Raw genomic sequence first — 22397 nt, 5'->3', positions numbered from 1 at the left:
TGGGAAAGGTGAAGAAATCATGAACAATATATTTCATGAAATTGACGATGTCTATGCCGACGAAGATACTCTGAATTTTCAAAAAATTTCTCTGAAAAGTCCCTTTGGTAAGAAGAAGAACATATTCAAAAATGTTCAAACCTTTTTCAAATCAAAAGGTAAACAATCCCATACCGATGATGACTCGACCAATGTAGAGCAACTCTCATGTAGCAAATCTTCGTTGTCAGCTAAATCGAGAAATAGTGAAGGCAATATCCCCTCACCAAAGATAAGACAATATGATCGTCGGGATGAGTACGAAGAGGCTGAAGGTGACGATATGGTATTAAATATTCACTTTGCTTCTCAAACGTTACAAAGCCCAACTAGGAACTCATCAAGAAGATCTTTAACTAATGCCAGGGAAAACGATCTTTTAAGTCGAATCAAGTACCCTGGCAGTCCCCAGAGATCCAACTCATTCTCAAGACCAAGATCCTTGTCAGGAAAAACAGGTACTAATAGCAGCAGTAATTCAAGTAAAAGGGTGCTAAGACAGGATAGAAAAATTCCGAGGTCATCAAGGAAAAGTTCACAGAGATTTTCACATACTTCTCAAAATAATATGAATCTTACTTCAGCCTCGTCCAGTCCAGTGACTTTTGACTCGACAAAGGAAAAATGTTTTGAATCAAGTCTAGGCAAAACACAAATACCATATTACTATGACGACAAAAACTCAAATGATTTTTTCCCTCGTATCTCTCCGGAAACATTAAAAAACATTTTGCAGAATAATATGTGCCAGTCATTTTATGATTCGTGTTGCGTTATAGATTGCCGATTTGAATATGAATATACTGGTGGCCATATCATAAATTCCGTTAACATACATTCGAGGGAAGATATAGAGAGCGAATTTATTCATAAGGTTTTGCATAGCGATACCAACAACAGTAACTTACCAACTTTACTAATCATCCATTGTGAATTCAGTTCCCACCGAGGACCTTCATTGGCGTCTCATTTGCGAAACTGCGACCGTATAATGAATCAAGATCGCTATCCCAAGTTATTTTACCCCGACATATTGATATTGGATGGTGGATACAAAGCTGTTTTTGACAGTTTCCCTGAACTGTGCTATCCATGCCGGTACGTGGGTATGAATTCACAGGACAATTTACTCAATTGTGAACAAGAAATGGACAGATTCAGAAAGGAGTCTAAAAAATTTACTACCAAAAATAATTCCTTCAGTAAATTGATTTCCTCTTCAAATCCTAATTTGTTCTATGATGGTAACCACCAATCTTCAACGACGGTCGAATCTTCAATACTGTCATTCAAATTCGAACCACCTCCGAAACTATCATTGGCCCACAAAAGAATTTCAAGTGGGTCATCATTAAATTCGAGTGAGAGCGCTGGTGAGGAAAATTTCTCTCCCAATTTCAGTAAGTCATCCATGAGCAGTAGCTGCAACTTAAGCACCTCTCATATGTTATTAATGGATGGTCTAGATACCTCCTCATACATTAGTTTTGAAGATGATAGAAGTAATAATCAAGCCGGAGATTTTACTTTTGTTGGTTCAGAACGAGAGGATTTCCACGGTCCTGCAAGAAGATCGCTATTACCTTCTTTTCAGAAGGATGAAGAAAACTGATATTGCGTGAACACGTAGCATCAAAAAACAAAAAGTATATATTCAAGAATTCAATGGTAAACACATCAATACATAAACCACAATCATCTATATTTATTGCATTAGAATAATTTATAATAAGAACAATTGCATTATTTTTATTTTTTCTATGGACTTAAACCACGTTTATTCCGCAACAGATCTTTTGTTTATGCAATCTCTACCAGTGCTCAGCTTGAGATCTGAGCCCCACCTGGAAGGTGGCCAAACAATCGATACTGCTTTTCCTATAACCAACCCACTAGAAATGGGGCCAAATGTATTGCTATCAATAGAATGAAAAAAATTGTCCCCTTCGACCCATATATGCCCTCTGGGAAGGTTCACTTGAGGCTTGGGGTACGGGAACTTCGTTTCAATGGTATCAAAAGGTAAGCCTTTAACTCTTTTACAGTAAGTCTTCCCAGGGTTGGTCGGAGCTTTGAAAAGGATAACATCGTCTCTTGATAAATTGATTGGGTGCTTGACGCCGAGCTTCCATAGTAGCACCCAGTCCTTCTCCAGTGTCTCTGTTTGCGGGTTTAGCGTAGGCTGCATCGAAGTACCTTTAACTTGTGCGATATGCACCACATTATTATTGACTGTCAACAATACTGGGACCCATGACAAGGCTATTAGTGTACTTCGTAGAACCCTTTTTGACGATACTGTCTGAAACATTACTATACACTACAATACAGCGCCTTCATTGATAGCGTCACACTTCTGTTAACAAGCAACCACCACATTATGTAATTAGGCAAGTTCTTTCCTCATTATTTTTTTTCACCTGCTCGGAACTTAGTCTCCCTCTTCTTCCGAGCCGATCTTCCATTTCGATGACATTGGTCTATTCCGAAATGAAGGCTCCAACGAGTCATCAAAAGATGAGAAAGCGCAGATATAGAGTCGGATTACTGTAAAGATAACCTTCGATTATATAAAGATAGATTAAGCCTTAGTCTCCTGGAACCGTCTATGCTACCCGAACTATCTTCCCATCCTCTTCTGCGGTATCTCACAACTCCAATATAAGTTGCAATAAAGAAGAAAAACACTTATTCAATACACTCCATACGTGCCAGATGAAGAATCAGGATTCTCTATTACGCGAAATTTGGGTACATCCTATAACTGAGTTCTTGAAATCTCAATGGTTTTTCTTCTGTCTCGCTATTTTCATCGTTATTGCAAGGTTTGCTCCAAATTTTGCAAGGGACGGAGGGCTAATAAGAGGACAGTATAGTATTGGATACGGCTGCGTTGCATGGATTTTCCTCCAGAGTGGGCTGGGAATGAAGTCTAGGTCATTGATGGCCAATATGCTAAATTGGAGAGCTCATACCACCATCCTGGTGTTGAGTTTCTTGATAACATCGTCCATAGTATACGGGTTTTGCTGTGCTGTAAAGGCTGCCGATAACCCTAAGATAGATGACTGGGTACTTATCGGTCTGATTTTAACAGCCACTTGTCCAACGACTGTGGCATCGAACGTCATTATGACCACGAATGCGGGAGGAAATGACCTTTTGTGCGTTTGTGAAGTGTTTATTGGAAATTTGTTAGGAGCATTTATCACGCCTGCACTAGTGCAAATGTTCACTAACCGGGCACCATTTCAATACGGTAATCCCGCTACCGGAAATGGTATTGGTGCACTTTATGGCCGTGTTATGAAGCAGGTTGGCCTCTCGGTCTTCGTACCATTATTTGTTGGGCAGGCTATACAAAATTGTTTCCCCAAGTACACTGCTTCGTATCTGGATTTTCTAAAAAAATATCACATTAAAATTGGGTCTTACATGCTTTTATTGATCATGTTTAGTTCATTTTCAACAGCCTTTTACCAGGACGCCTTTACAAGTGTCTCCCATGTTTGTATCATATTTATCTGCTTCTTTAATTTGGGAATTTATATCTTCTTTACGGGCTTGTCGTACCTGTGCGCAAGACCCTGGTTTATCATCAAAATTTTCCCTCAAGAACCGGTTGAAGGCAAATCTACAAGGCTGTATCGCTATTCCTATAGCCTTTTCAGGCCATTTTATTACTCTAAGAAAGATGCGATTTGCATTATGTTTTGCGGTCCTGCTAAAACTGCCGCGCTAGGTGTATCATTGATTACTTCGCAATACGGTGATAAAAAGGAGCATCTGGGTAAATTGTTGGTTCCTTTAGTTTTATATCAAGTTGAGCAAGTGATGACGGCAAATTTCTTTGTGAGCTTATTCAAAAGGTGGATACAAAAGGACGACGAACCAGATGGAAGTGAATCGTCCTATACAAATGAAAACGAAGAGATTGATGTGGAAAAGAATGTTTCAATTAACACCGGTGAGAATCAAGCTGTTTCTTCCAACATAATGCCATTCGCAAACCCCAAGTAATATTCCCTTTCTAAAATTTGCACGATTACTAAATACTACATCATATTATATATATATATATTTCCCTTCTCTCTTGAATGGTAAAAAACTAATTAAAATATACGCATACCAGCTTTTTGATGAGGAGGCATATCTATTATTTATTCTCAAAATTGTACGTCCCAAAGAGCAGCTGGTCCCCTCATGTTATACTTTTCTCTTGTAATATAAAATGTGTCCTTTGGATGAGTAAAAATTTGTTTGGAAACAATTTGAGCCCCTAAGAATATAATGTCAGAATATCCACTTTTCTTCCACTCAGGGAAATAGTCCGGATATTTGGCTAGTTTGATTACCGTAGGACACTGCACATATTCTATACTTGGAACGAACGCAGTGGTATTTGTCATAAATTTACCTTTCTTTTTTGTCGCAGCAGGTAATACAGATTTAGCTTTTTCTTCTCTATCCAATTTTTCTCCCTCTGGTTCTATGATTAAATGATCTTTCAGTAGTTGGCCAAATAGAGCTTCCTTAAACCCTGTAATAGACGTAGTACCACCGACAATAATGATATTTTCCCAAACAGCTCTAGCTTTGTTAATGTCGTCTATATTATCTAATGTCAACCCCACACGGTTAGATATATTTTTGATCAAGTTATTACATCCTTGAAATCTTTGCTTGCCGACTTTTATTTCGTTGCCATTTTCATCCCAAAAAGTATTGAATTCCAAGTCGCTATTCTTAACGTTTTTGGCTTTTTGGCCACGTTCTCTTTCCTCTAGCACTTCGCGTGTATCACGACCACTAGTAATAATCTCGGCAACATTTAGGGTTCCTTCATCATCTTCCTCATTTTCGTTTGCAAAATCAAAATTTGATAATTTTTTGGCGTCGTCACTCAATACCTCAAAAATTGAGGATTTTTTCAAGGATTCTATCTGGTGGTCATCCCATTGAGGTAATAATTTCTTCAAAGATTCATTAATAGATTGTCCACCCATTGGTATTGAAGACACAAGGTGGTCTAGTTGTGCATAATCAACAATAGGAATGACATCGGTATGATAGGTTCCGACATCGATGATACAACAATTCTGTAATGAAATCATAGAATAAGTAGCCGCCAGAGATGCAGGTAATTGAATTAGATTATTTATCTCAAGACTTTCAAAAATATATTGGGTGATTCTCTCTAGATCAGATTGTGACCAAAAATGGTGAGTGATTAGTAAAAGTGGAATATTGGATAGCTCAGCCTCGAACGCATCCTGATTCTTATTGACTCTATTAGACAAAATGGACACATATATCAGTCTTAAAAATTGTGTGAATGCCTCTATGTCTACGATGGAGCCGCTTTGGATAGGATTGATTAACTCAGCTGTGTTATCCTTATTAGTTGAATGGTATGCATAGGATCCATCCTGTTTCGTGCTACGATAAATCTGTGTTGGTATCTCCAACTCAGGCACGGTAAATGTCTCTTCATTCAGACCAAATTGAACGAGGGTAGTTTGAGATCTGGGATATATTATCTATTAAAAGATGTTGTTAGTATGAAAAGGCCAGCTAAAAGCGTCCACGGAAAAAAAGAAAATAATTTGTTGCTAAACTATATACGTACCAAAATACTGTCCTGTCTAAACGGGGCCATCTTTGATTCCTGTAGTAGTTGTTCAAGGTCTATATTTCGCGTTAACTATTTTTCTCCAATAACGCAGTATCGTCATTTACTATTTGATATTGATGTTGAAATTTGCTTTTAGCCACTACGCGAAATATTTGAAACTCGTCATAAATGATCCGAACACCATAATGACCAAACTGTAAAGAACCTTGTCAATTAGTTATGTTATTACGTTCAATGAGCATAAATGTAGATGGCGAAGGCGCCAATCTAACATTTTATCAGACGCTCCTACTATACTCAAGAAAAAACCTGAAATAGAGTCCTAGAATAGGACAAAAAATGATACTTTGGTTACAAATCCGGAGAGATGTCCTCCCCGCCACGGTTATATATAATCTTGAGTTTCTACTTAACGGAAGATTGGCATGGTGTTTTTGATATGAAAAAAAATATATGTGTCAAGTTCAGGGTCCTTGATGCAGTAGTTGTATGAAATTATAGGGAATCAACCCGACTCGGTGGTCTCTGTCGATTCGATCGTTATCATAGACTTCGCCTTTATACCAGTCTTTGTTGACGATCTCAGTGATCAACATGTAGTCGCCCTTGTGGAAATTGGCTAGTCCAGGTGCCTCATTTCCTACCAATGGGTACATGGCCTTGGCATATTCGATAACTGGAAAACCTTCACTCGTGACAATAGGCAAAGTAACAGTGATGCCGTTATCCCTCACCATGCCTCTCTCGCTCATTACGTTTCCTGTTTTCGCACCTGCTTTGGAACTACTTTGGATTCTTTCCATTTCGTATAATGCGTCTTCAATCGGATTGCTTGAATCCTGCAATATCATGGATTTTCTATGCGTATGTCCCTTAGACATCCCTCTCACTGCTGCGGGAGGTTTGAACAAGATTGTGCTTGCACTGGTATCTCTCATTGTACCATAATCACGTTCTTCACGGCCACACTCGGAAACACAGGTCCTTTCTTCATTGTCGGATCTCGAAGACGACGTGGGTACTTGCAAATGGCTCATTGATTTCCTCTTTCTATTCGTTGAGTTCCAGGATTTAGCAAACCTTTGTGAGTCGTCTATACTATTGGCCATTGAACTAACCGATGTGGTCATAGATTCCATACTTTGTCTCTTTTTGATATGACTAAAATCCGTTGGGTTAGAAGAACTTGATTCCGATGGTGAAGTTAATGATCCATCTCCTTTAGGCGCCACTGGAAAATCTTCGTCAGAATTCCCCAGATGCTCATCGGATTTCAAATGTTTGTCCTGATGAACTGCTCCTGACCGACTAGCTTCGCCTTTTGTAGGGGGGTCGTCCGTGGTCGTGTTTTGTATTCGAATATGCGAAGATCTCAAGGACAATGCGGGATCAGCAACGGATTTTATCTCATTGCGTATGACGGGAGTGGAACTTCTAAATTGCTTCGAAATCGCGACTTCTGGAGATGGCAGTGGTTTCTCGTATACAGCTACGGGAGCCAGTTTTCTCCTGTTTTCTGTTTCCTTCAATTGAGAGGAAAGTTTTCTTATATTATCCATATACGACTCACTTTTCTTGCTTGTCGTGGATGTGCTGCTCATTTGGGCCCAATTGGAACTGGAAGCCATGTCGCCCTTGGAATTCTTATGTCTCAGCCTGCCAGTTCCGTTTTCTTTTGAAAACGTTGATATTTCGTCTGCTGCGGTAAAGGAATTGAGGTGCGTGGTTAACATGTCCATTTTTGTTTGTTCTAAAATATATGTTTCCATCGATGAAGCTGCAAATTGCTGTAATTTCGATTGTAAAAAGGATACTCTCGCGCTCTCCATTTCTTGTAACTCGCACGATAGCTGCGCCCACTCGTGTATCCAAAATTTCTGCGAGGCCTTATATTCCTGTTTCAAAACATCCAGTTGGACGTGGTATTCTTGTGAGTTCGACTCCCACTTCAATAGTTCTCTCTTGTTATGTTCTGCTCTCTTGGCTCCAATCATGTTATTCTCATTCAATTGTAAGTCTCTGGCTCTGATCTGGGCGTCCTGCAGTTTCTTTTGCAGCACCTCACATCCCTTTTTCTTGTTAAACTTGTCCATTCGTAATCTTTCAATCTTACCGCTTAACGTAGTGTATCTTGCTTGCAGGTTACCGGCGAAAGCCTTTGTATCTGTGTACACTTGTCTGAAAAGGATCTCGCTTTGCTTCGAATGCGATTGGGCCCTGGCTTTCTCAGCATTGAGCACCACATTTAGCGCCCCATTCAACTTTCCATACTCCACGTTCGTTCCCATATCTTTGTCTAGTTTCCCAGTGATGGCTCCAAGCCGTCTGGCATAATCCTTCTCCAGTTCACTACGCTGCTTGAAGAAATGTATCATTGATTCGCACGACTTTATTCCCTGAGAAATATGACTCAGGAGGATGTTCACGCCATTGTCGTTTGGATCCCAAAAGCAAGCCTCATAATTATAGCTCATTCTCTCCGACTTTTCAGAATACTACTGTACTCTCCAAGATAACCAAACCGCCTTTGTATACTAAATCGTAATCACTTCCTGTTTCACAAAACTAGGGTATCTTGCCTTGTTTGGCCCGTCAAGCAGTACGAGTGTAGTTTATCAATCGGGCTACACCATTGAATATGTTCCAAGATATTTCACCATCTATTGTTTACAATTTGCCCAAAGAGGAAATCTAATACCTCGGCTCCTCGAGCTCTTCCTGCCTCGGACCGCACTTACCTAAAAGAGAAATAGACTCTTCCCGATACGGCAATCGGCACCCTTCTGGAAGAAAATCGCAAACTGCCGAAAGGGGCACCCTCGAGAGGGGAAGAACTACTGCCACTCGATGGGGAGAACTCCTTGTTGCTTGCAGCATATCACCGATACTTATTGAGTTGGTCCACGTTTAAATGTTCTGCTTTCTAGAAAGCAACTTTAAGAGGAAGGATAGTGCAGTTTAACGATCAAGCGGTTTTCAGTTGCTAAATAGATTCGCGAAAAGAAGTAAACGCAAACCAACCAATGTCTTTAATTTCTGCTGTGGAGGAAAGAGATATACCCAATATAGGCAAGTCCTTGTCCGGTGGGAGGAGCAGGACTTCGTCAATAACCTCGTCGAAAAAATCGCTAAAACACGGTTCAAGATCTCAAAAAAAACCAAGAGTATACCAGACAACGGGCGAACCACTCAGTAGAGAGGCGTTGTACAAGGCCAAACTGAAATACGGAGTTTTTCAGTCACCTGCCCAAAGCTACTCAATAGGTGTAAGCGACGCTCATGCGGCTTCAGATAAAGCTGCTAACCTAGCGCATGACAATCAAACCACCGTGGAAGCTTACAAACGGATGTTTATTGACCCCAATGCCACTAAGGCCGCATCTAAAGTGGGGTCCAAGGTTACTCGTAAAAACTCGATCACTTCCGCTACTTCCGCTACTTCAAAGGAATCTCAGATGAAAAGAAGAGCAAAAGAATCCTCGGGGGCCGCTGCATCGAAAGCTTATTCGATGACGATGGAAACGGCGAGCATCAGTTCGCAAACTAATAGTAAGTCCTATTCTATCACCTCTGCCAGCTCCGTGTTAAGCAGTGCCAGTAATAGTTTGAGCAATGCCGTCAATCCTAGGCCTAAAACTTTGAATTTGGAGAAAGTCTTGATGGGTGCTGAAAAAATGGCGGAATCCCGTATTAAGGAAAGATGGGAGCCTGAAAAGGCCAACTTCCAGTATGGTATCAAGACTGATGAGCATGGTAGACTGAATCAATTCAGTTTTTCTAATGACATGATGAATAATATCATGGCCAAAGTGGATGCTCCAAAAGCACAAGATTTACAAAAGGGCAAGGAATTTGCAGCTGAGCGAGAAGCCAAATCAATGAAATTTGCCTTAGGGGCCGCCCATGCTGTCAAAGATATGAATCCAGGTCAGGATGTCGATAAAGACTTAGCGTTAAAAGCCCAAAAGAGGGACTCTTATCTAAATCAGTTAACTTCTCAACAAGTGTTGACTTTGGCGAGAGCCAACGTCGACAGGCAGTTAGATATCATTGAAAAAAGCGACATGCATAGAAAACTGTTCACCAATATGGAGTACAACAAGGCTGCTGTCGCCGCAGCGCAATCTAATCAACAGAAGAAAACTGAGTTCCATAACAAGATTAACATGGGCGGAGGTCTATTCTTGTCGCCAGAGGATATCACAAAAATTGCCTCTGGATTGATTTCTCCTGTGCTTGGTGAGGTCAGTGAGAGGGCAGAGGCTCAACGTGCTATGGATGAAGAAATTGCAGAAAGGACGGAATCCTACAACAAGTCCATGGATGAGTGGGAGTCAATGGAACGTTCCATCAACTCCAATGACACTAAAGTATTGACTACTACGGCAAATAAACATCAAACTGAAAAGAAGGCCACCGAGGAAAAGATCAAAGCCAGCTACGACTCTCTTGTAACCAGGATGGATGCGAAAGTCACGGAAAGAGAAACTCTACTCGAAGATACGAAGAATAAAGAAATCGACTTTAAAAAGCAAATGCAACAAGAATTGAAAGATGAAAAAGCTCGATTGGACCAAGATTTGGAAGATTGGGGTAAAAACTGTGAACAAGATATCAGCGATGCACGTAAAGAGCAGGAGGAAGTATTGAAACCTTACCACGAAGATTTGGCAAACGTAGAAGCGGAGCACCAAACTCTGCTAAGAGAACGTGATGCTATTAACGCAGAGATTTCCAGATTGCAAGAGGCTATTGTCGATCATAAAAGAAAAATTTCCAACTATGGGAATGATCTTGACGCTCAAAAGAATAGAAATGTAAGAGAAGACGATAAATTGGTGGAATTAGGCCAAACCAAAGGATCATTGGAATCTCATTTGAACGATGACGTTATCATTCTTGCCAACAAGGCAAAGGAACAGGCTGAATTATCAACAAAGGAGGCTCGTTTAAAACAGTTGGAAGTAGATTCGTTGATTAATGAACGTAAAAGCGAGTTGAACACAACTGAAATTGAGTTAAAGAAGGAGAAGTTGAACCTATTGGAAGCTATGAAAGACGTTGCTTCTGCACGTGGTGATGATAAAATTGACGAAGATAAGGTTAAAAGTTTGATCGGTATGACTTCTGAAGAGTACTTGGCAAAAAACAAACTTGTAAAGAAAAACGTTGAAGTCCTTCCAACCCAACTTGAAGAAAAAGAAGAAGAAGTTGACGGTATAAATAAGGAGAAGGCTGCTGATACCAAAAGCAAAGATTTAACTAATGGCGACAGCTCAGTAGAACGTATCGCTAAACCATCCACAGGTGCTGAGTCTGTTGTTGAAACGAAGAAACCAGAAGGGGAGTCTTCACTTGAAACGCCAAACAAAAAAGAAAATACCGGTGATGATGAAATTGCCAAAGATTCGAAGAACTCCTCCATTTCACAGAAAGTAAAAGACAAAAAACCTTTGGAAATCAGCCCTGACAGTCTAGAACATACGTTCAGCGGGTTTTCTCAAGGTTCATCGATTGAAGATGACGGTCAGAATGTAATTGGTAAGAAAAAGTAGCGTGTACTGTGCCTGGAAAATAAACAAACGGTCTGGCAAAGGCAGTAGTCCTTAGAGGGGGGGATACCTTGGAAAATTTTATTACCAGGATATTTTTTTCTGCGCTTTGATCATTGTTTTCTTTTTATTTACAATAAAATCTTTGTTGTCTTAATTCTAATTTTACACTTGTAATTTAGTTAAAATACTTTTGCTTAAGGAATGGTATATATGGTTGTTTTTACTTTTTTTTTATATATATTCAATGTGATTTTATGTATGCAGATTGTAAGCAAGTTTAAATTAATGTGTAGTCTGGTTTTGATTGTGATTATGGGGAGTGCTGCTAATATTATTGCTGATGTTATTATTACTTTCATTTCTGTTATGTTCCGATTCATTCACGCCTGGATCAGCTTTGAAATATACTTCATCCGGTAAAGTATCTGTCGAAATGATTGAGTATTTAATGAGCCAATCCCTCATTGGTTGGTAGTCTAATACGGAAAATGGAATGCTCAAGTCGATGAGGTTCTCAATCAAGTCATTCATCGCTATTTTTGATTGAAGTTCAAGGATGTTCTGCTGTTGTTCTGGCCGATTCGCAAAGCTCTGTCCAGTTTCTGAATCATTTCTCGTAATATCGTCTGCCCGTTTCCTTTTCTTCTCCTTAGCTTTTGTATCTGGTTCAATAAATAAATCGCTCATCAAACTGGATTGATAGTTGTAACATTCCTGGAAGAGTGGAGAATTATGATCGAAAAACTGAGTAAAATTTTGCGGTGTCAGTTGAACATTATGAACTTTGCTCAAGTGCCTTTGATACTTCCTCGAACCATGTTTTTCTCTACTATTCTTATCTTTCCAAATCATTTCTTGGTTACATATGCACTTAGTCCTACAGTCATAAAACTGACAATATGTGTTAATAGTTAGGGGAGATTTAGCAAATAATAATTTAGATAGGTGATTGCCCTTGATATCTCTTCTCTTGGGAACGGGCAGCTCCAAGGATTTCATGATATCTGATCTAAGGCAGAGCATTCCTGAGGACAGTGAATGCATATTCTCCATAAAATCTGCCACTTGCTGCTGCTGTTGCTGCTGCCACTTTATCGCATGCTTGTAGCCCTTCTTACCACTTGATCCTGTGATCCCTGATGGAAGACACTCGTCGTGAGTAACGTTCACAGGTGATGACCCTGCAGATACAGTAGCAGAAGAGAATTCTGGAGAAAAGTTCTCCTTTTGTAAATAATCTGGTACCATGCTCATATCAAGTATTCTTGGAGTTTCCATCTTGTTAGGCGTCTGATTATTCCCCTCACGTGGAGTACTACTGCGGTTACAAGGAAAGTTAGGTAGTGTTCCTATATCAACCATACTCCTACTGTCCCCAGACTGTCCTTCAGTTGTAGTGAATTTCTCCATTTCTAGATTTGGATTGTTCATAACTAGTTGTACTCCTATCCCCTTGTTTTCGAATAGCTTCTCAAAGAGTAAAAAAAAGGATAACAATACAGTTCTTGATCTACAAAGCACCCTTTTCTATCTCTCCACCTGAATGGTTCCAATACGTACTTTTTCAGTGCCAGATGATAGGTAAATTATAGACGCGTTACATCTATTCCTTTTGGTTCGTGCAACGCTGAATTCTTGCTAGATGACAAGCAGTAGCAGCTATTACGGCTGTTTTAAGATTGATCTCCAATGTGCTTGCGTGTTCACACGCCCCGGGCTACTTTTCAAGAATACAAGCTTAAAAGATTGACTTGTCTGATGACTATTTTACGATGATCTACTCTGATTTTCGACTGTTCCCTCTAGTCACCTTTGCTAGAAACGTGGTATAGTGCTCTTTAGGGCTTAAATTTGCGATCTGGCCCGTCGCGTGATCTAGGATAAAAGCTAATTTTAACGATTATAGGTGAGGAGGAATAACATCTGTTGGGAGGCCCGGGAAAAGGAAGTGATTGCAGTTGGGCTAGAAGGCAATATGGCAATTAATCAGACACATGTTCATCCGCACTACACATTGCCTGGCGTAATGCACTACTTGCAAACGGAGTTCACTAAGAATGAAAGAGATAGAATTACTTGGGAGCTGGAAAGGTCGGAAATGAAGGCAAGAATTGCTGAACTGGAGGGTGAAAATAGGGACCTGAAGCGCCAATTGAATCAAGTACAGTCGAAAGCGGCTTCTGCTGAAAGTGGAAGAGAAGAAAAACCTGTATCTGAGTCATTACTGAAATCTAAATTGGCTGTCCAAGAAAATGTTAAGGAAATCATCTATTTGCTAAAAAGCCCCAATGTAATCAATCAATTGGACTCACTAAATAGCAAAGATGCTGGTACTCATTTGCATGATTTGGAGAAACTGAACGTAAATACACCCAAGGAGGGCAGCTCTAAAACAAATGGAATGGATGTTTTGAATAATGCTCTCTTGGATGTCAAACCCAAGCAAGATTTTTCAAGAGGATCATCTCCCACCAAAGTCAAGTCGTTGTTTAGCACCGCTAATAGGCGTGAAATTATCGAAGCAGAATCGAAAATTCACTCGGATTTGCCAAAAATCGATATCATCAGCTGCTACGGTGACCATATGGCACTCTATGATGCAGATACCAAATCATTGGAGATTCACCAAGTGGATACCGGCCTGAATTCCAAATCTGTAAAGAAAATGATTTTAAAGCAAGATAGTCAGATTGCAAAATTTTTTTGGGTCTCATCTTCCGAGTTCTTTGTTATCGACGAGAGTTTTCACTTGAAATTATTCTCTATCTCCAACGCATGCTTGATTTCGGATTTGAATCTTTTCCAAGACACTGAACAATCATTTTCGTATGATAACATCATTAATATAGATTTCAAAAATAAATGGTTGTTGATAGTCGCTAGAAATAAACCGCAAATTAAAATTTGGGAACTAGATAATATAGACATTGCTGGAAACGTCCCAATTACCATAAAGAAGACATACGTCATAGCACACGATATTAATGATAGTGACGAAGGCAATACCACCGATATCCTAGATTGTATATTGGGCATAACAGAGAAATCTTTAATACTACTTTCTTCAAACCCATATCAACTAATTATGTACGATTTCGAAGGTAAACTTCTACAAAATATTGATTTGAATATCGATACGGTATTATCAGGTAAGCCGGATGAAGAAAATTACCATTTATTTTTGGATAAGAGAACTTCTAAACTATTAATTCAACTAAGCAACGAAAGATTGTTGGTTTATTCTTTTGATCAGAAACAAATAATATCGAAAGAACAGCTAACTCCATCATCAACGTTTCCAGTACAACTAAATTTGAATGAAAGCATAATTTCGATATCGTATAGTAACGGAGGTTTCGAATTTAAGAATTTAGAAAACCTGAAGCCATTGATCGACGAATTTTTCATAGCAAACATCAATTCCGCAGAAAAGGAAGGACCTGTGATATTTTCTTCAAATCTGATTGTAGATTCCAAACCAGTGCTAGTCACCGTGAATAAAAATAATGAAATTCTCTTGCACAAGATTAAAATATAATTAATGCAGAAAGAAGGAAAAAAAAAAGGAGAAAAAGAATTCCTCAAATAAATACTTAAATATATCTTAATATGTATATTCTTCCTATCCTCTATTCATAGTATTTCCGCTACCTTTAGCATGACTCTCCTTGAACTCATCCCATTCACGAGCTTTATTGGTCTCTTTATCTTGCCAGTCCATGTTTTCTTCATCCGGTATCTCCTCTGGTTCTTTGCCACCTTGAAGAATTCTGCCATCGTCAAGCTCTTTATCCAAAAATTCCTCCACCGACATTGTCGGTCCATATTGCCCGTATCCTCGTACTTTTTGTTGTAACTGTTGTCTCTTGTCGACAAGAGTGAAGTTTCTCAAGACTTGACCTTTCTTGTCCATCAAAGGCTTCTTAATGTTCTCCAATTTGTCAGTGAAACCAGTGGGATCATCAGTACTTGATTCATTCTGTATCTGCGTACCTGATGATTGAGCTTCGTGAGGGGCATTCTTGAGGAAATTACATAGCATTTCGCGTTCAAATAAATTTTGTTCAATGTTATTGAATGTTTCGAGACTGAATTGGTTTAGCCTCGCCAAATATAGCTCTCTTAATAACTCATCATGATCGTGGTCTTCATCATCATCTTTTAGTTGTGATTCCAAGTGGTACACCTTTGCACTAATCTCTTTATTGCGCTGGAATAACTCAATCTTTTCTTTCCTCTTCAACTGCGCTCCAGATAAATCTTTATCATTCTTAGGCTGCATATACAGGTCGTTTAGCTGCGGCTTATAATGGTCCTTGAAGTTCTCCAATTTTGCCCTGATCAAAGGATCTAAAAGCTTATAGTCCTGCAAAATTGTGAAGAAATTGATTGAAGATTCAATGCTTTTGTTCAAGTAAATCAGTTTTACGGACTGTCTTTGAGCAACATTTGAATCATTGGACTGTCGCCTTGATATCAACAGTCCCAAATAATAGTCAATTGCCAGAAATTTAATAGAAGTTGTGGAAACATCTTCAATGGTTTCATTGTTACTAAATAATGCCAATCTATCAAAAACTGCTGTTCTTAAATTTAACAATTTTTCAATTGTGGAGATTAGTAAATTTTGATATTCCCGTGAATCCTGTCTCAAGGAAGAGTGTTCTAATTTTGTAGAATATATGCCAATAATCTCATTGTACTGTTCTGTTATCGATGCCATTTCTGCGTGTTAGCTATTTTTTCGTTATATCTCTCTACTGTCCTCCTTCGTCATTTAATCCTCCTTAGTTTCTAACGGTTTTTTTTCCACTGGAAGTACAGTAGTGAACGGTAACATAAAAATCTACATGTTTTTCTAAAAAAGTTTGTGGAAAAAATCATATACATAGAGCTATACAGACGGTTACATCACTACTTGTTTGGTTCACCTGAACAAAAACAAACGACTGCCCATTTACCGCTACAACACCACCAAGAACCACGGCCAGGGTTTTCCTTTTCCCATTCTTGACTCAATTTAAGGTCAAGACCGTCAGGCAAAGCAACTTGTACATCGGCTTTACATGTTCTCAAACTTAACGATGTGATACCATTGATAGCAAGAGGTCCAATAGCGGTTTCCCATTTAGTGGTGCGGGGCCATTTTCTATCTCCAGTTAATTTTCTATAGTTTAGATCGCCCTTAAAGATAACCAAATTGGAACTTGTCAAATCTTTATGTAAAGTGGAGCCATGATATTTGACTTCCTTTGCGTCCAGGTTCCAATAATCTAATTCTGTAGTCCAGAAAGAATCTTCGCGGAATTCTAATTTACCACCGGAGACAAACTTTTCCATTTCGTTAGCAAATGATTCAAGAGCCTTGGATTCCCTCGTCGAGGACTCCCCACTTGGAAAGAATTTACGATCTCTAAGGTCTTGAACTAGTATGTCGAAGTCCTTCAACATAACATCGCTAACCATGTATGGAATGTCTTTGGCATGGAATATACATTTAGTAGCCAAGCCACTTTGTAATAAGAAAGCTGCTAACATTAAATCGGCATACAACTCAAAACCTGAATTGTCTAAAACAAAATCAACACGAATTTGTTTGCCATTAGCTTCGGCCTTGGCTTTAGTTAATACTTCCCAGGCCCTGTCGGTGTCATTAACAACTATCTTGGACTCAGATTCGGCCCTTGCTTTGGCTCCTTGAATAGATTTAATTTCTTCCAAAGTTGCATTGGTCAACAATGATAAATCAGTAGCATTACCCCATAAAGAAATTTCGATAAATTCTTTGAAAAGAACCTTCAATATGTCGTCGGCATCCTTTCCGGAATTCTGCTCGATTTCTTTCAGTTGTGGTAGTAGGTTTTCGTATCTAAGAGCCAATTCTACAACGCCATGGAAAGAAGATTCAAAAGTTGATTGCTTTAGCCTGTTGAAAATATCAAAAGTAGCCCACTCGGATTGACGCTGGAATAAGACATTTATTCTTCTGTACAAGTAAACCTCGGAGAATAACCATTCTACCGCTCCCCAATTGGCCTGAGAATGTTCTCTTAAATACTCATTGAACGAAAGCGGCACGTCTGCCAACTTAATCTCCTCTTCAGTGAACAGTCTCAAAGGTGCACGATCAATCACCTCCTGGCGCAACTGCTGCAGCGCAGTCTTGATAGCTTCGCCTTGCTCAAATTTAGTGACTTTACTCTTTTCCAATTCTTGTTGACTGGCCAAATCGTCTATGGCATTTTGAATGATAATGGGCCAACGGGCACTGGCCGTGTATTCACCAAAGGTGCCCTTGTCATTAGTCATAAATCTATCGGGAATAGTCATCTCTTGTTACGTACTTTTTGTTAACGTGATACTTTCTCTTCTGCTTATGCAAAGATCGCAAGTAACCATCAGAAACGTCAGAAACTTCAAACCGAGTTTTAAAAGAACCCAATAAAAAGGAGAAAGATACATTAGTCTGTAGTGGTGCCATGTAATGGCACCTGCAGCTTTACAATTCGTGGGGGTGTGGGTTATATCAAGAAATTGTCGACTTGGATGATCGCCATCGCTAAACAATGGTAGCCGAGCCCAATCGCAGAGGAAGAGACAAGTGATTGAGTGTGGGGGTATACCATCACGTCATTGCAATACATATCAGTCGTAGCTACTGCAATAGTCCATAACGTGATATCTAGGATTCTCGGATGAATTCACACGACGAATAAGCAGGTGAAAAATAAAGCAAAAAGAACGAAAAGAAAAGTAATCATCAGAATTATCAGCTGATGAGCTTTTATTCGAACCTTCCATCTGCTGGCCAATCCAATCAGGGGTCTCCAACAAGTGGTCGAAATGGAGTGGGGTTAGAGCCACTGTATCCGACTATTTTTGAAATAGTGTCATCACAAGAAATCGATTCCTTGCTACCCACATCGATACGGTATCTATTAACAAATCACTTAGTGGCGAACTTTCCTAACAGGTACACTCTGCAGCTGAATAACTACTTTCACGAGTGGTTTCAAGCGGTCAAAGGATTTGTTGAATGGTACCATTTAAAGACATACAATTCTACGTTTATTGACCGATTCTATGGTCTGCAACTATTCAATTCAGCGGACAGGAACCTGGCCTTAACGCAATGTTTGAATCCCCAGAATCGGAATGCGTGGCCTCAAGCTTTGCAACTGACTCAAATGCAGAAAAAAGTGGTTTTTTTGGAAAGGATTATTTTCCCTTACATTCGAACCAAGCTTGACGAAATTTTTGAGAGACTATCTGTGAGCAACATATTTGGCAGTAATGAGACTGAAGAGAAATGGATCAAGAGGGTGTTCCTGAAAATTTATCCATTTATCAAAAAAACTCTTGCGTTATCCAATTTATTTGTTAAGTTATTGTTTTTAACTAAAAGAACGGGATCGGTGTCGTCGTTGCAGTACTTGTGTAATATAGAGTACACAACTATGAAATCAATGTCACCAGCACTGCCAAATTTTAAGGAGACGAAGGAAACGGATAGCAGGTTGAGGAAAACAAACATATCATCAATTGCGGCAGTTCTACAAAGTAAACTATCCATTATACCCCGGATTTTAGCGTTCATGGGTTCGCAATTCTTCCCCACATTTATATTCATGCTGAGAGTTTATCAATGGTGGACTACACAGGATATGACTGCGAAGTTACAGAAGAGACTGAATGACTTAGATAAAGACATTCCAAGGCCACCTGTCTCGTCAGATGGTGACGAAAGGAAGGATCAGAAGGACGTTACTGAGGTATGTCCAGTGTGTGAAAAGGCCATACAAAACCCCTGTGTCTTGGAAACGGGATATGTGGCATGCTACCCATGTGCCGTTAGCTATTTAGTTGATCATGGGGGCCATTGTCCCGTGACTGATAAGAAATTGTTAGGATGCACATTCAATGAAGAATTGAATGAGTGGGAAGTTGTCACGGGTATCAGAAAGCTACTAATCTGATGACGAGGAGACGAAAAAATGGGTATTGTGTAGGTATATATATATATTCTAACTATTTTTTTAATGCGTTCGAGATTTCCCATTGTTTGCACGAAATTTCCAACAGTCTGATTTCATTGATCTTGTTATCTAGTAAGTAATTCATATCGCTTGTTCCGCCTCTTTGTAATTGTGTTACGAGCATTGCTATTTTCCGAAGTATCACGTCTCTTCTGGCGAAGAAGGATTTGCCGTTGGTGTCATAACTTTCTAAGAACTTTATCATTCGATTAATCCTCCCGATCAGTTTTTTTACGGCATTATTATTATATTCTTGAATATTGATTTCTTTGTCTTTCATATCGATTAGCTGCAATTCGCCACAATTCGGACCCATGTCATTATCAGGTATGAGAATCTGGTATCTATCATTCATATCATCGATTTGCACTCTATCTCTCAGAAATTCAAGGGTGATTTCTGCACCTAACTGGACCCGGTTTTTAATTTGAAAGCCCTTCACACTATTAGTAACTTCTTGGTAGGAAGCGTGAGGGGGAGACACGTTATACCTGATCAGGTACCTCAATTCTAAGGGTGTCAATTGGGCAAGGATGTTCTTCGTCACTTCATTGTTAGTTTTTTTGTCCTGTTCCAACTGATATAAATCCAGAATTCCGAGTATATGGATATTTCTTTGAGTGACTTTTGCTAAGTTAATTCTTCTTTCTAGACCTTCTTGATTGATTTGTTCGTTTCCCTGTACCGGAATTCGTATGACCTTTTCAACGTACCACTGTGAGCCTGCTTCATTACTGTTTATCGGCATGTAGACCTCATATTCATGATCCTGTTCGAAGCCTAACAATAAGAACCAGGAGTGGTCTATCGAATCAAACGATGATTCATGCAGGAAATTGGCTTCTGATATGGCTAAGGGACTGAACTTTAGATGATCCATTTGTTTTGTATGAGCTCTTTGTATCGAATGTAGGTTTCTCTCATTATTACCAGTTTTTTTTTGGTTTGCTTGCTTACTTTGTAAGGGATAACACAGTAAAGAGGGAACATTTCTATTCACTTTTTTATATATTTATATACGCATAGGATAAATGCATATTATATATATATGTACAAGAATGTGGTCTGATTCATGAGTTCTTTATTTACAAAAGGGCAAATACCGAACTAAACGACAACAGTACCTGGGTCGATTACTGGCTCTTGCTGGGAAAGAGGTTCGTAGCAGTACCATTTCATCAAGGCATCGGTGGCAGCTCTTGCTTTTGCCTCCTTCAACGAAGAACCGTAGCCTTCGCCCAAAGTTTCTTCACCTGAAAATACGTGTACAATAAAAACAGGCGCTTTTGATAACCTACCAGATTCAGCGACTAACTTCGACACAGGTTTCTCTAATCCTTCTCTGCGACATAACATGGCCAATTCCCTTGTAGGTTGCTCAAACTGGAACATTTTTGTGATGTCCAATTTTCTGCTCATTATATGATTATCGATGAACTTGTAAACAGCTTGAGAGTCTTTTTGCTCTGTCACGGCCCAAACGGCAGCTATTATACTTCTCACACTCATTGCTAGAGCGCTTGTCTCGGAAAAATTCTTTCCAGTGATTAGCTCAATACCGTCCTCAGAGTTCAACGAGTTATTGAAGAATCTGAGCCTCCCTAGGGTGAATTCAAATGGCTCCAGTTTCAAATAACGTGATATGATAGATGTGGTTTCCACTTCAATGCCCCAGTATTTGGCGATATGGGCCAGGACAGCCTCTGATATGTATGCATTGACCGCAGCATTCAAAACAACCGTGGGCAATCTTGGATATATCTGTATAATAGATTTTGTGACGTGGAAAGATAACAAGTTCTTCCCCAAGATATTAAGGCCATGGTTGTCCAGGTACTTATTAGTAGGTACGGTGTTAATGAAAGCTGCACCAATGGAAGGATTGTTGATCTTATCAGGCAGTTTTGCAGAGGGACACGTCAAGCATCTGGAGAGTGTTGAATAGGCAAATTTATCAGGTAATTGCAATCTCTTGTGAAGCGTTCTCAACGCAGGTGATTTTGAAGCTACTGTTTCGGGTATCTCATTTATCGTCCTCTTCAGGTCTTGGTAGTAATCTCTATATTTAGCAAGCTCTGATTCGGGCAGGAGGGGCTTTTGTTGCTGTTTCGACGTTGAGAGGTGTAGGTATCGTTTTGAAGTTAATCTCGAGGTTTGTTGCAGGAAGCAAGTGCCAGACAAACACTGCGAAAAAGGCCTTACGGTTCGGCTCCAATGCCACGTACTCTTTGGAAATGGTTTCATACCTGTTGCTAGTGTTGTTTTCCTCTATACCCGTCTGACGATTGTAGCTACAACTTTCCTCTCACTCATTCTTTTCAAATAATTTTGGTATTGTGCTTTTTCAACAGCGGGAAAATACGAAGTCGCTACCCGACTTCGTATTATAGTGGTATTTTTGTACATTGTCGCACTATGGCCACTGCAATTCACAGCCCATCAGGAACAGATGCGACTGCATGTTGTTGCCGTATTGTTTGAACACATTCTTTGCGCTTGCGTCAACTATTGCTGTCCTTTCATTTCATATCCTTTATCATATGCCAATATTTGGCATCTCCACTGTTGGAACAAGTGCTTTATTATCATCCACGCAAGTAACTACGGTGAGTGTCTGAAACACTTAGAATGTACGGTAACAAACATTTTATGTCTGTTCGCATTAAAGTCGCACGTGTTTCAAGGTGATGGAACGTCAAATTGGCCGCTCGGATGGTGGACATAGATGAAGTCAAAGATCTATAAATTGAACATTAACTCGGAGGTTATATGTAGTGGACATGAGTCGTTATATTGAATACGTTGTGAATTCGCGAACTTACTAGTATTTTGAACATATTTTTGAAGTGCTAATAAAACATCAACATGCGAATTGGTCTTTGTAACTTTCCCTGGCTCTGTAGTTAATTTGAACGATAGAAAACGTGAATGTAGAGTTCTAGAATGTAGAGTTCTAGAACTGACGAAGTTTCAACAAATACCTGGGCGTGTGGCGTAGTCGGTAGCGCGCTCCCTTAGCATGGGAGAGGTCTCCGGTTCGATTCCGGACTCGTCCATTTATTTTTTGGATCTTTCCTCTCTCTGCACAAGATCTTTTTGTCAACATTTGCGATGTTATGTGAAGACGCAAGA

At 39.6% G+C, this 22397-nt stretch overlaps 13 protein-coding genes and 1 non-coding gene across 14 annotated transcripts; 6 read left to right on the top strand and 8 right to left on the bottom strand.

Moving 5' to 3' along the window:
* Positions 1–19: 19 nt before the first annotated feature.
* MIH1 (putative tyrosine protein phosphatase MIH1) lies at positions 20–1651 on the top strand (the record flags this gene model as incomplete). Its single annotated transcript, XM_056230268.1, has 1 exon — positions 20–1651. One exon carries the CDS (start codon positions 20–22, stop codon positions 1649–1651), a length of 1632 nt encoding a protein of 543 aa, XP_056084205.1.
* Positions 1652–1816: 165 nt separating this feature from the next.
* On the bottom strand, positions 1817–2350 carry IMP2 (endopeptidase catalytic subunit; the record flags this gene model as incomplete). The annotated part of the gene is made up of 1 exon (XM_056230267.1): positions 1817–2350. One exon carries the CDS (start codon positions 2348–2350, stop codon positions 1817–1819), a length of 534 nt encoding a protein of 177 aa, XP_056084204.1.
* A 404-nt stretch (positions 2351–2754) lies between these two features.
* On the top strand, positions 2755–4059 carry RCH1 (Rch1p; the record flags this gene model as incomplete). The annotated part of the gene is made up of 1 exon (XM_056230266.1): positions 2755–4059. One exon carries the CDS (start codon positions 2755–2757, stop codon positions 4057–4059), a length of 1305 nt encoding a protein of 434 aa, XP_056084203.1.
* A 146-nt stretch (positions 4060–4205) lies between these two features.
* ARP9 (Arp9p) lies at positions 4206–5698 on the bottom strand (the record flags this gene model as incomplete). Its single annotated transcript, XM_056230265.1, has 2 exons — positions 4206–5579; positions 5669–5698. The coding sequence occupies 2 exons, from the start codon at positions 5696–5698 to the stop codon at positions 4206–4208; spliced, it is 1404 nt and encodes a 467-aa protein (XP_056084202.1).
* A 440-nt stretch (positions 5699–6138) lies between these two features.
* HOF1 (formin-binding protein HOF1) lies at positions 6139–8148 on the bottom strand (the record flags this gene model as incomplete). Its single annotated transcript, XM_056230264.1, has 1 exon — positions 6139–8148. One exon carries the CDS (start codon positions 8146–8148, stop codon positions 6139–6141), a length of 2010 nt encoding a protein of 669 aa, XP_056084201.1.
* Positions 8149–8697: 549 nt separating this feature from the next.
* EIS1 (Eis1p) lies at positions 8698–11229 on the top strand (the record flags this gene model as incomplete). Its single annotated transcript, XM_056230263.1, has 1 exon — positions 8698–11229. The coding sequence occupies one exon, from the start codon at positions 8698–8700 to the stop codon at positions 11227–11229; it is 2532 nt and encodes an 843-aa protein (XP_056084200.1).
* A 282-nt stretch (positions 11230–11511) lies between these two features.
* Positions 11512–12639, bottom strand: RSF1 (Rsf1p; the record flags this gene model as incomplete). Its single annotated transcript, XM_056230262.1, has 1 exon — positions 11512–12639. The coding sequence occupies one exon, from the start codon at positions 12637–12639 to the stop codon at positions 11512–11514; it is 1128 nt and encodes a 375-aa protein (XP_056084199.1).
* A 565-nt stretch (positions 12640–13204) lies between these two features.
* FAR8 (Far8p) lies at positions 13205–14767 on the top strand (the record flags this gene model as incomplete). Its single annotated transcript, XM_056230261.1, has 1 exon — positions 13205–14767. One exon carries the CDS (start codon positions 13205–13207, stop codon positions 14765–14767), a length of 1563 nt encoding a protein of 520 aa, XP_056084198.1.
* Positions 14768–14851: 84 nt separating this feature from the next.
* On the bottom strand, positions 14852–15952 carry TAP42 (Tap42p; the record flags this gene model as incomplete). The annotated part of the gene is made up of 1 exon (XM_056230260.1): positions 14852–15952. The coding sequence occupies one exon, from the start codon at positions 15950–15952 to the stop codon at positions 14852–14854; it is 1101 nt and encodes a 366-aa protein (XP_056084197.1).
* A 191-nt stretch (positions 15953–16143) lies between these two features.
* SKDI13G1620 (putative methyltransferase) lies at positions 16144–17559 on the bottom strand (the record flags this gene model as incomplete). The annotated part of the gene is made up of 1 exon (XM_056230259.1): positions 16144–17559. One exon carries the CDS (start codon positions 17557–17559, stop codon positions 16144–16146), a length of 1416 nt encoding a protein of 471 aa, XP_056084196.1.
* Positions 17560–18005: 446 nt separating this feature from the next.
* Positions 18006–19205, top strand: PEX12 (ubiquitin-protein ligase peroxin 12; the record flags this gene model as incomplete). The annotated part of the gene is made up of 1 exon (XM_056230257.1): positions 18006–19205. One exon carries the CDS (start codon positions 18006–18008, stop codon positions 19203–19205), a length of 1200 nt encoding a protein of 399 aa, XP_056084195.1.
* A 52-nt stretch (positions 19206–19257) lies between these two features.
* On the bottom strand, positions 19258–20145 carry CSI1 (Csi1p; the record flags this gene model as incomplete). The annotated part of the gene is made up of 1 exon (XM_056230256.1): positions 19258–20145. The coding sequence occupies one exon, from the start codon at positions 20143–20145 to the stop codon at positions 19258–19260; it is 888 nt and encodes a 295-aa protein (XP_056084194.1).
* A 227-nt stretch (positions 20146–20372) lies between these two features.
* On the bottom strand, positions 20373–21509 carry MRPL3 (mitochondrial 54S ribosomal protein mL44; the record flags this gene model as incomplete). Its single annotated transcript, XM_056230255.1, has 1 exon — positions 20373–21509. The coding sequence occupies one exon, from the start codon at positions 21507–21509 to the stop codon at positions 20373–20375; it is 1137 nt and encodes a 378-aa protein (XP_056084193.1).
* Positions 21510–22248: 739 nt separating this feature from the next.
* Skdi_13.trna7A lies at positions 22249–22321 on the top strand. The gene has a single exon. It is a non-coding gene; the product is annotated as a tRNA-Ala (tRNA).
* Positions 22322–22397: the final 76 nt, after the last annotated feature.

The sequence above is a fragment of the Saccharomyces kudriavzevii genome (genome assembly GCF_947243775.1).
Source record: "Saccharomyces kudriavzevii IFO 1802 strain IFO1802 genome assembly, chromosome: 13".
In the NCBI taxonomy this organism is placed as follows: domain Eukaryota; kingdom Fungi; phylum Ascomycota; class Saccharomycetes; order Saccharomycetales; family Saccharomycetaceae; genus Saccharomyces; species Saccharomyces kudriavzevii.
Note: the sequence above shows the minus strand (reverse complement) of the source record. Positions and strands in the feature narration are given on the sequence as shown.